This window comes from Phyllostomus hastatus, unplaced genomic scaffold, assembly GCF_019186645.2.
Source record: "Phyllostomus hastatus isolate PE091 unplaced genomic scaffold, TTU_PhHast_1.1 phas_scaffold_11, whole genome shotgun sequence".
Taxonomy (NCBI): Eukaryota; Metazoa; Chordata; class Mammalia; order Chiroptera; family Phyllostomidae; genus Phyllostomus; species Phyllostomus hastatus.
In genome coordinates, this window is record NW_025334005.1 from 2633407 (window position 1) to 2645970 (window position 12564).

Consider the following 12564-nt stretch of genomic DNA (forward strand, 5'->3'; position numbering starts at 1 on the left):
GGGGGAGGGAGGAATAAAAATATCAGTGTGTACTTGTCTCTTGTGCACCCCCTACTGGGTACCTGGCCAGCAACCCAGGCACGTGCCCTGAGAATTGAACCAGCAACTCTTTGGGTCACAGGCTGGCACTCAATTGAGCCACACCAGCCAGGGCTGGAGGTTCTATACTAAGCAAGCACCGAACTCTCAAACCTGGTTTTGATACTCCTTACACAGTGAAATTGACAGAGGTAGCATCTTGTTGCAAACAGCATGTTTGATGTAGATATTAAGGTAACCACCAGACCCAGCCCTTAAAGAGCTAGTCCCAAGGGACAAAGAGCAGTTTCCCTGTTGGCCTGGACAAGCCCGGCAAATCAAGAGCAGTCATAAAAAAAATTCGGCATTTTAGGGTTAGCTATCATTAGCTAAGCACTTCCTCCTCCTTTAGTTTTATCATCTCTTTGCCTTTTGTCATCTCAGGGGTGCTATTTACCTGCCAATAAAATAATACAAAAGTCCCTACTCTTGGTAGAAGATTCACATTTTGGTGAGATGTTGGAAAGTGTTAAGCCACCAGGTAAGGCTTAAGACAGAAAAAAGAACTGTTAGCATGACAAAACTTTTTATTTTTATCAAAAGTAATTCGTGCAAACAATACAAAGCTTTCAAATCTCTTGCCCCATCCTCCCCAGAAGCAATAGTTTTTAGCTTTTCAGCTGTTCTTTCCCTGTGTCTAAGATGCTCATAATTCTCATTTAGCACTTTTTAAAATTCTCTACTGGCCTCTTATTATGGAATGGCCTCTGCATGGAGTTTCGCTCCTAAGCACACCTCGTTCCTCACCCATCTGCACTTCCCCCCTCTCCAAATGCAGTTCAAATGACCATTATTACGTTACACTGTGGCCATGATCATGACAAAATTGAGCCCCACAATTGTTTTTGTTTACTCCTGAGTTTTTACCCATTTTCATTTATTCTCTATGTACTTATCATAGAAAATAACACATCATTTCTAATGAACCAAAATTTCCTCCAAGTCTTCACATACAGGGATTTCTTAATTCTGTCTTGGAGACTTCCCCTTTTGAAACTCTACTGTCTCCTGCTTCCACTCATGTTCTCCAAGCCCTCAGCAGAAAAGTAGTTCTGGCAAAGGAATTCCCACTGCCATCATTCTGGGAATTCCATTTTCTGCGGCATGAGACCACGCAGAGAACTCCAGTACTGAGCAAACTTTCCTCCAGGAGTTTGCAACAGCACTTAATACCACAATGAAGGCAGTCGACCTCACTCCTCTATCCCCCTAGAGTCTAGTTTAATTCTGATGCATTAAACCGGAGGTTAAGAAGCCTGGTTTAACTTAGCATTCACCCAAGTCAACTCAATTTTAAGGATGCCTAGACGATTTTTAAGTCAACATTAAGAGGTCTAACAGCAAGCCAAAACCCCCAAATGATCCTGAAAACTGCCCTCCTAAGACCTTTTACCCATCCAGAATCAGGCTGGGCTGGAGGCCATCACTACAGGAGTGTGATGACTCCCATTCCCATTTGAATTCCAGTGGTACACCCATCTGCCCACCCAACGCCTAAACAGGAAGTTGCTGTGGAGGCAAGGTAAGGACAGGCACCGCACCGTGTTCATCTCTGCACTCTCCACACGGTAGGCAGCTAGTGAGCAGTACTTCATTAAGTGCAAAGCTAGCTCTAAGGTGAATGTGAATCACATTTAATTCAAGAAAATGGATGATGAAAGGCTATGGGAAAATCAGTGTATTAAAACAAAGCAATGCTCTGAAAAACTGCGTAGCTCCTGAGCTAAATGATGCCAGGAGACAATAACACTTTGTCAGTTACAAAGAGCAGACTACATGGCCTCAACTCACCGAGATATATTTGATTGGAAGCTTAAAACAAATTTCAAAAACAATGTTGAAATATCAGCAAGTTAAATTCAATAATTTCAAATCCAGTTTTAGAATTCATTATTTTCTCACTGTTCTTAATAAGGTTTTCCCTTAACAAGTAGTTATTTTTTTAAGCTATAGTGGAAATACAGCATTAAACCAGCCCAGATTCTGGCAGTCATGAAAAACTGCCTACGCTGTCTGTTACAGTGAGACCATGCTCTCAAAGCAGAAAGCAAGAATGACTCCCTTAAAGTTTCAACCAGACAGAATGTTTCTTAACACAATTATGTATTACTCCCATATTTAGTCCCCCACCACCACCTCAGGAAGGTTTCACTGACTTCCCCATCTAAAAAATATTCTCTACTTTATACATTTTGTCTCCCCTATTAGAATATAAGCTTCAAGACTGTAGATATCCCCAGTACCTAAAACAGCTTGCAGAGTATCACTCAAAATATTTGTTGAATTGATGAAATTAGTCTCCATCTTTTAAAACTTGCTAATCCCACCCATCAGACCAAGGGGTGTATCAATACAAGATTAGATTTGTGATGGTTCTTGTAAGAGAAAAAGGGACCAAAATAGACACAACCTCCAAGTGGTGGAAAACCAACCCAACTGTAGCCTAGATGTTGGTCATCATCTTTGTTGACTACTTCTTACCCGGAGGAAAGAACTATTTCCAACCCCTGTCTTAATCATTTAACCTTTCACCAAAAACAGCTTCCATGTTCAGCAATTATTTGTCTTGAAGGTAGAATAAGACTGCAATTAACAGATCACTGCATTAAAGAACAATGAAACACCTATAAAGGGGTTTCACACAGAGCATTCAATAAATTACAAGTTGTATCAGTAGCAAAGGTATACCCATCCAGGCCATGTATGAATCAGGTAGAAGCACTAAAAAAATAACTGAGAAACCACCCAACTGAAGACCAGCTCTTTTCTTACCTCCCATCACCACAATCCACTGTTCTTAAAAGGACAATGACTGGCATACAGTAGGTACTCAGTATTTGTTGCATGATTCTGGAAAACACCCTAATTAGATATTCACATCTAATTAGATATTCATATCTACTATACATATATGTTAAAACTGGAGCAAGAAAGTATAAACAAAAATATCTGGAAGGCAGTCTGTTTGCATAAACAGAGCTAAGAAGTGGCTCTTCTCTGCACTCACCAACCCATCCTCATTGTTAAGTAATGTAAAACTCAATGCTAGGGTATTCTAATGGCTTTAAGTACAAGTAATGAGGTACTAGTGGGATTCTTTGGATTTTGTCAGACCCACACAAATAGATGGCAAAAGGCATTAAAAACTGTTATTTTTCCACATGACATAAAAAGCGATAGTGTTCCCTCAAATCCTTTCTTTTCTTAGACCTCTTCCTTAGAAGTTAGCCCAGCTAGATGTATTGATTGAGACTGGAATGGAAGTAGTAATGGATGGGTGATGACTACTTCTCAAGCAGGAAAAAACCTATACCTCCAAACTAAGTAATTGTTTTAAATTAAAGGTGGACCAGTGGGAGGTCCACTGCAGTAAGGACCTTTCTTTACTGCAATAAGGCTGCCTGCCTGGGTTCTTCTGTATAACCCCCTTTTTTCCTTTGGCATCCCTAAGTCTACCTACAAGAAGGAAACAGTGACATCCACTCAGAGCTGAATGTCAAACTTTACATCCTCCCCCTCTCTTTCAGGGACAAATAAATAATCCAGACACAAGCCCAAGCAAGAACGCTCTCAAAGCACACATATCCTAAGTTGAAAAACCATTTATTTCACTGGAAAGAAAAAAAGTGATCCAACTGTGTGTCCACCTGCCACAAGCCTTTGGGCCAAAGACTCAGAAGCAGTGACACTCTCACCAGGGTCATTCCCAAATCCAACACCCACCAGAGGCAGGAGGTGGGGAGGTGGCATAGGCCCCACCAGAGTTTCTGCACACAACGAGGCCTGCTAGGAGAACAGAACATGAACGGGAAGCTACAGAAATACTGGAGGACAGGAAGAACAGGAGAACGGGCAGGAGAGAGGAAAGGAAGAGGTGGTCTGAACTTAGCAAGGTAAATTAAGGTCCACAGTTCCTGAGGGACTGAACGCACAGAGCCGAGAACGTCCCGGAGACGGGGTACCATGAAGGGTGTATTCTCATGCACAACTGCAGCTTGGAATTTCAGCCCACACACATCCCACCTGAAAGAGAGCACAACACAGGGGCTTTACAGCAAAGCTCACGAGGGCTTTCCCACGTAAAACTTCAAAGAACATCTCTACAAGGTCTGCTAACTTGACTTCAGTTAAGTTTACTTACTTGTACCCATGTACACTTTCACAGTAATCTCTAACGGTGAAAAGAGCCTGAAGGCCAGAGAGTAACTGGGAAGGTCAGGCAATCCCAGACTGGGGCCTTTCCTTAAATTAAATTGCAAATTTTTTTCTGAGCATAGGCAGACATTGCATTTCCCTTGATGTTAACATTAGCATTCCTCAGAAAAAGTAATTCCACATCACAAACTGTCATTGGAAGGCAGGAAAAAGAGCAAGGTTCCAATTAGCTCTTTGGGGTAAAACGTCAAAAGTATGTTTCAATCTGGGAGTTACTACCAAGGTCCAAGTTAAAAATCATTTAAAGTCTAGGCAAATGTAGCATCAACTGAACAAGCTGAAAGACCTGAGGGCATCTAATACTCCCTAGGGAAGAACCTCAAAGTAGTACTGGAGGGCAAGTGTAAGCTAAACACCAAATTTCTTTTCCAGCCCTCTGAGTGATTTCCTACCCAATAACCCCGGGCAAGTTACATACCTTCTGCCCTAATGGAAAAGATGACAGAGTGTCACCCGCCGTGTTACTGCAGAATTTTGGATCAATACCTAGGACACACTACAGGATACTCAAAGGGCACTGAGAATCACCCTTTAATACAACAGCAATCTCAAACACCTAGAGTCCAAAGCTGGCAGGCATCAAAATACAATATACTCAAGTAGAACCAAATGAATCATGAGATTCAAAGGGTGCAGTAGAGGAAAAAGCCAGAGGACTCAAGGCAGAGTGGCTGTGCAAGAGGATTAAATGCCCATAACTAGCAGGAAGATGAAGGGAGTGATCTGTTTAAAACAGTGCTTTTCAACCTTTTTCATCTTGTGGTACACGTAAATGAATTAATGAAATTGTGTGGCACACCAAAAACTGTATTTTTTGCTGATCTGATTAAAAAAAAGGTGTAATTTTGATTCATTCACACCAGACAGCTGTTGTGTTGGATGTTGTCATTTTTTTATTTGACAGTCTAAGGAAAAAGCCCCTAAATTCTTGTGGCACAACTGGTTGAAAATCACTGGCTTAAGGCAGAGCTCCCAACACTTCAACATTATCAGAAAGAGTAAAATTAACAAGTGTGCATATGCATACTTCTGTTATCATCTATCTTGAAGAAGTGGAGAGAATGTCACATCTAACACTGCGGGGACAGTTTAGAACAAAGTAAACAGGCTATTACAGGACAGATTGAAAGATAAAGCAATAGAGTGGGCACTCTATTCAGGGAATGAATCTGAGCTGCGTGGAGAAGCTGGATTTGAGTCTATGCCCCAGATTCTTTGTTGGACTCAATTTTATAAAATCAAAAGGAGATAATTTTTCTATTCCTCTCTGCCCCAACATCAAGTGAGTTTTTCCTATAAAGCTCATTAGTGGGTGAACTGTTCAGGAATGCCAGAAATACGCTGCTTCAAGATTAAGATGCCGCCATTTGGGTAGTCTTCATACTAACTGGGACCTGAGCAGTAATGACCAGGTAACTATACACTTATTGATTTTTATCATTACAGGTCATATCAGACCTTTCACACAGCACAGAGCAGACAGGAAACTTGTAGACCTTAGTAATGTCACATACCTAGGAATTTCAACAAAGGCTCTGAAAAACCGCACACTTGAATCTGAATGTCTGGGTCTCAGGTTGAGTTCAATTATGGAACACAGGTGTAACTTAAGATTCATCACACTATTCTTTGTTTTTCCAGGCATAAATAGAATCAGATTGATTCCTACTACCAGGAGCCCTGGAAATATAGCCATGAGGGCTAAGTATGTTCATATATATTTCAAAAAGTTAACTAGTTAGGACTTTTTCCTAGCCTCTAAACCATGCTAGTAATCTTACCATAACCCTGCAAAAGCAAGCAAGCAGGGCAGCCTAACTGGAGCCTTCAGGCTGCAGAAGGGACGGCAAAACCAGAGACACCCCACCGCTCTCACCTCAAGCTTTAAAAGGCTGAATACCGCGCCCGATCCGCATACTGCTCCCGTTCATACCGGGCCATGTTGTACAGGGAATTCCGCGCGGCTGCCGAAGCTTGGGACAACTCACTGTCATGCCCGTAACCGTAGCCCTCTCCAACAGTGGGGACTGGGCCTGTAGCGCGACGCAGGGGGCTCCGATCCCGCCCGTAATATGAAGAGGAAGCTGCAGTAACAGCAGCAGCGGCTGCTGCAGCAGCAGCAGCTGTAGCAGCAGCTCCTGAGGTCGGCAACAGGTGTCTATCGTAGGGATCGAGAGAGGTGGAGGTGAGGTGACTGGCCATGGCTGTATTCTGGACTTGTGGCAGATGGGACAGGGTCTGCTCTGCGTAATTATACGCGGAAGCAGCTGCAGCCGCCACTGCCTCATAGGACCGGGCAGCACGGCAGCGCTTGTAGTAGGCATCGAGCGCTCCGTACGCGTTGTTGTAATACAACGAATCCCCATAGCTCATGGTGTAAGGTGTACGCACTGCTCCATATTGCTCATTATATTGCTCGGTAAAGTCTGCCACTCGGCCCGAACGATCTATCGGACACTCTTTGGACCAGTGCCCCTCTTTCCCGCACCGATAGCAGCCGCTCTGGTCTCCCATCCCGGGCGCAGTCCTAAGCCGGCTGGTGGACAACTGCACGTGCATTCGTTTGCCTTGAAGAAACAGACGCAAGAAGGGTTGCTATCACTCTTAATCATAGCCCCAGCCCCTACCCCAGATACTGGTCATAGCAATGGCTTTACCCAGACAACACTAATGTAGGACTCAGTGCCACAAAGATTTTTTTTAAATCCAATACATAAATTTAGTATAATGACCTGATTTCAGACAAAGATTAGATGAAAAAATGTTTTCGCTCTAACACCTAACACTAGTTTAATTCTTAAGAAACTACTTTCACTCAAAAACAAGCATCTACGTCTTTGTCAGATAACTGTGGACAAAAACTACTCTCAACAGTGGCCCAATGTCAAAAGAAACCACAAGAGTGCTAGGACAAGATTCTGGAACCTCCAATCTTCACTATCAAGACTCTGATTTCATTAGGCAGGAGAATGCAAAGAGCAGTCCCCCAGACTCTCAACCCACTCCAAAATCAAAGAGAATAGAACACGAAGTTACCACTGACAGAGAGTGATCCAGACTTGATCCGTGGCTTAGTGTGATAAGCAATTTTCAGACTCTTGGAAAAAAACACTCACATACTAGGGGAGGAGGAATAAATTGCACATTGAAGGACTGCCCACCCTTTAACTGGGTTCTTTAAATTGCTGGTTCTGTTACTCATCCTAACAAGGACACTTTACAACCTGACAACTAACTGTGATGACCTGTAGTAGAATCAAAGGAAACAGGACAGGGAGTTCACAAGGCACCTGAATTTTTTTAAAGATTATGAAAACGGTGGAAGAAAAGGGGGGGGATAGAAAAGTGTAGAGTGACCAGTAATATCAGGCAGTGGATCAAACTGTTCATTTTAGAAAGATTAAAATACTTTTTCAAAAACCTTAAACTAGGATCTGAGATTCTAAGAATATGCACTTATTACTATTTTTGCTGAGAACTACAAATTTGTACTCTGCAAATACAAAGTATCACTTTTGAAAACCTAACAAAAAAAATTTTCTGGAAAAGTTTAACTTTTAAACCTTTTCACAGAAGTGTTTTTACCTAACATAATCTACCAATTTCATGGTGAGCAAAATTCAAAAAAACTTCCGAATGCAACTGGCTGTGATGCAACCAAACATTTGCATCTGATGGCAAATGTCACAGAAATGAATGATTAGAACTAGGGGAGAGTCAACAGGTCATCTGTTCGCCTAACATTACAGAAAATAGTAAATATACAATTCACCTACAAAATTAAAGTTAGGTTCTGGGAAGCTACAAAAGGGAAAAGCGGTGGAAGGACCAAAACACGCCCCCCCCCCCCAAAAAGTCCTGTTTTAAATATTACATCTGGTAAGTGAAGGCTGCAGGTTAAGTGTTAATATATGCAATTAAATGTTTGAATGCTTTAAAGTACTAACCTGTGTCCTTCAGGCATTTGCCCAAAGGGCCACTTTGGCACCTAACAAATTCAGAGAAAATAAGTGTAACCAAGGAACCAACCAAGCACATTCAAAACATTAAAAAATCCTTAATAAATGCCCTAATACAATCTAGGGAAAAAAGTTGTTTCTGAAAAATCCAAAATATAATTTTTTAATGGGCAAACAATAAAAACAGTTCACCCTTAAACATGGGTTTGAACTACATGGGCCCTTTCATGCCTTTGAAATTCAAACCTGTGTTGTCCAAGGGTCAACTGTATTTTTCCGTCTGAGGATGGAAGTTCCCTTATGCAGAGGGCTAGGCTGTATACCTAATACTGAGAAACTGAAAAAGAAAAAGACCGCTAATAAATACTGCTACCTGGCATACACTTAGAACTGTACTAAGTAGTATTAAGGAGAATGACTAATAATAACAACAGGGCAAAGAGAGAGCCCGGAGTTCAAATGCTAAAGGGTTTGTCCTGCATCAATCCACACAGTTCCTCCCTTATACATGCAACTACAAGCAGACACCACCACCTCTCCTTGTCCAAAAATTAGGTATCAGACCACAAACCCTCCACAAGAGCAGCCTTTGCTCCCAATTAAGTTGTTGACACAAAATAATTCTCAACTTACCAATTAAAAAAGGAAAACAAACTAGACCCAAGAGACCTATGACACTTTATAATAATGCACAGCAATACCCATGACACAGAGCACCCGTTACTTGGGAGAATGATGATCAGACTTCCAGTTCTAAGAAAGGTCCAATTTGAGGGAAATAAACAGCAAACATAGCAGCAATTACTCTTAACAGGAGTGCTGAGCAAAACCAGCAGCCACTACCTCGGTTTGGGCTAAAAAAGGTTGGAATACAGATTAAAAAAAGAACAAGGAGTTGTGGAAATACCCAATAACTTGGAAGTAATGACAATCAAAGGGAAACGGCTCTTTTATTGACACTGGGGACTCAAAGGGGGTGTGTGTGAAAGAAGTTAACTCACCATGGTTACCAGCCCCCTCGTGATTGCCACTCTTGCCACAGAAGCTTAGACCTTAAACCAAGAAAAGACACCTCCCAAAGTATAACTCCAGCTGCCCTCCAGGCACACTAAAGTGATCCACCTAGTCAAGACTGCAAGGTAACACCCATCTAAGTGCTCTACTCACAAAGGATGTTCAAGTCCACACCCCACCCCCAACCCAGTGTAAAGGCATTGCCATTACTGTCCTCCCCCACAATATCTCAATACCTCCTCCTCAAAAACTCCTGAAATTAGCCTCACCCTCAAAATAGAACCTCTTGGTACAGGCAACAAGAGCTGTAGCCCTTTAAAGGCACCAGTTTATCTGATCACTAGTTATTTTTACTGGGAAACTGAGTTGGGGTAAGGTGCAGGAGCTGAACAGGGTTTCTACTCTCAAATGTGTCAAACAGCTTTTCCAGGTTCTTTATATATAAAATAAAGAATAATGCTGATACAGGCTACCTTGCTTTATTATGCTTCCCAGATGTTGCTTTTCTTCCCCCTCAAATTTTAGGTAAGACCCTCTACCACCAAACCTGCTCTGACTCCGACTCCCTTTATGGCAATACTCACTTTAACTGCAGCGGCCTGGGACTGAACCTACAGTGCACCTGAGGTATGCCTGTCCTGTGCTGAGGCAATACATTCAGAATGAAAGACTGCGCTGTGCTCCACTACCCACTACCCCCTCCCCCTGCAAAGACAATGTAACTGGGCAAATCTTCAGAGGAAGGAATTTCTGCTCTAACAGGCATAAAAGCCTCAGGGGTTCCAAACTAAAGCAGAGTCTTGATTCACCTAAGACAAAGCCTCTAAATCCTGAACACTCTCTATTTTAGGTCCATTACCCACACTTAATTCTTTAACATCAGCCAGCCACCAGCTGAACCTCTACCCCAAACCCCTCCCTTTTACTTATCTTATCCAACCTATTTTCTGCACATAGCCTTGTATTCAGCCCTCTTCCCAAAGAGGGTGGTGGGTCACCTTGAAACTCGGTGTTGTCGAGGCCTCTGATGGCCTCCACGGCATCCTCTGCCCGCTCCATGTGTACGAAGGCGTAATCTTTCACGATGTCACATTCGATGACCGGACCGTACTCCTCAAACTTGGCTCGAAGCTCTTTGTTGGTACAGGTGGGGCTGATGTTGCCCACGTGCAACTTTGTGGAGGTTTTGCTCTTATTCTTGCTGGCTTCCACGTTGATGTTCACCCCGTGCAGCTTGTAGTGGTGCAGGTTGCGAATGGCATCCTCTGCCGCCGTCTTGTCCTCGATGTGCACAAAGCCGTAGTTCTTGATGATGTCACATTCCAGCACCTTGCCATACTGCTCGAAGAGTGTTCGGATCTCCTGCTCTGTGGCCTCGCGCGGCAGGTTTCCTATGAACAGCTTCACCATCTCTGCCTGGATGAGAAACAATTTTAACAAGACCTTAGGCCCACATCAATTAAAAAAAAAAAAACATATACTGGCATGTCTTTTCACTCGAGCACATATTTCCAAACAGCTTTTCCGTCTTATCCACCCCTGAACAGTAACAAAGGAAGTCGGAATGAGGAGGCCCCCTACAGTAGTGGCTACAGACCAATTAAGAATGAGAGGTGTGTAACAGAGATAGTGCTTACTACACAAAAGGTCTGGTAAGAAGCGGGTAATAGATTCAGACGGGAATTGAAAAGGGCGAGCATAAACGCAGCGCTGAGGGAACCGGGCTTTTCTATCCCTTATGATAGAAAACGAAGGTCTAACTACTGGCTTGCTGGACTGACTGCCTTAAATTACGGATCGGCTCTTCCTCTCATAACCGAGTATCTACCATTTCCGGAAAAGTGGGCCTTATAATAGCCACGTTTTAGACTCTAAAATTTAGAATTTCCTTTGGAAGCAGTAAACCGGAGACTAGGGCCGGATAGCGAGGGGAGAGACTACAGGAAGTGCCGGAGTGGGGAACGCCTCCCTCGGAGCTCCTGCATAATGGAGAAATGCGTGGCCAGAGATGGGGGTTTCAGACTCATGAGCCAAGACACCAGGAACTGAAGGCCTGAGAAATTCTCGAAACGGGGTTGTAATTTCTAAGTCTAAGGAAAGAGCAGTTATCTCGGTGGGAACCTCGAGGCAAGAAGCCGAGACAAGTCGGGTGAGACACTAGGGTGGGAGAAAGCAAGTTATTCCCGGAGGAGGTCGTGGGGGAAGGGACGCTTCAGGCTAACCGCGAAATGCCGAACACCGACATAAAGTACTACCAATGCGGAGGCCGCGACCCCACTAAGATACCCCTGAAGCCCAAAGGAGTGAAATAAAATTTAGCAGAGTAAAAAAAGACTGTGGAGAGGGTCAAAGTCTCTCACCCGCACGGAAATCAGCAAGAACGCTTCCTCGCGGCGCGGATGCTTCTGACAAAACGCTAAAATGGCGGCGGCCGCAGCAGTAACTCTGGGTAAAGAGGGGGAGGAGAGCCTACCACTGGATTGGTCCCTCAGTAAAATAAAAGGCCGGCGTTCGCCCAGAACCTCTTCCTGATTGGCTGCCAGGAACGCCAATTACCTGAGAGGCCGGGAAGAGGTGGGAACGTCAGTAACGCCGAGCTTTTACGCGAAAGCCAATGAGCACCAATTTCGCAAAGCCGAAGTCACTGATTGGGTAAGAGGTTGCGTGTGGGAGGAACTACAAACGTGGGCTCCGCCGGCAGTGTTCTACCCGCCATTAGGCGGAGCAAGTTAGAGCCAGGTGTGGCAGTCTGTAGCTTCAAGGCGCCAACTTTGTTAAGCTTCCCCTCACCGCTTTATTCTGCGCTATTTTGCCTTCTACCCCAAATTTCTCCTTCTAACCTCCCAGAACACGCCCTCTGATGCTGCAGACGGTAGCTTTAGGCAGACCCAAAATCCAGTAAGAAAAATAGGGGAGCGTCTCGCCTTAAGAAGTCAACTCTAAGAATCCATACTGTCACCCTGAGTCCCAGGAGCTCCCCCAAATATTTTCATAGGCGGTGATTAAAGGGACTCTCTAAAAAATTAATGAACGCAGCTTCAGATGGGGGGGAGTAACGGCCCTGAAGTCATTTAGGACGTCCTGAGAAGATAAGCGCCCCGCACCCCCCGCCCCCCCAACCAGCCTCCTGGAGTCCAAGCTGAAGCGGCTTCTGTGTCGGTGGCCAAGGAAATGGAGAAAACACCCCCACCCTGCCCTGAGAAAAAACTGGAGCACATAAGTTTTTTATTTTATTTTATTGGGCGCCATCTGCCAGAGCTGTAGTAAGTTTAAACTCCTAGAACGGACTTCAGAGGGA

General features: G+C 43.8%; 1 protein-coding gene across 3 annotated transcripts; it reads right to left on the reverse strand.

Annotated features, from left to right (window-relative positions):
• Window positions 1-3665: 3665 nt before the first annotated feature.
• Window positions 3666-11756, reverse strand: LOC123829315 (RNA-binding protein 4). 3 transcript variants are annotated; one of them, XM_045854875.1, is made up of 5 exons: window positions 11627-11756; window positions 10265-10682; window positions 6782-6860; window positions 6170-6451; window positions 3666-4101 (listed from the first exon to the last, which is right to left on the reverse strand). In XM_045854875.1, exons 2-4 carry the CDS (start codon window positions 10674-10676, stop codon window positions 6178-6180), a joined length of 765 nt encoding a protein of 254 aa, XP_045710831.1. In that variant the 5' UTR covers window positions 10677-10682; window positions 11627-11756; the 3' UTR covers window positions 3666-4101; window positions 6170-6177. The 3 variants fall into 3 exon arrangements, with proteins under 3 accessions (XP_045710831.1, XP_045710830.1, XP_045710832.1); XM_045854874.1 differs by having other exon boundaries at window positions 6170-6860; XM_045854876.1 differs by lacking the exons at window positions 6170-6451; window positions 6782-6860 and having other exon boundaries at window positions 11627-11755.
• Window positions 11757-12564: the final 808 nt, after the last annotated feature.

Coding starts and splice junctions, on each gene's coding strand:
- LOC123829315 (XM_045854874.1), bottom strand. CDS start 10,676: ATGGTGAAGCTGTTCATAGGAAACCTGCCGCGCGAGGCCACAGAGCAG. Junction 6,861..10,264: donor CGACAACACCGAGTTTCAAG/GTGACCCACCAC, acceptor TGTTTCTTCAAG/GCAAACGAATGCACGTGCAG.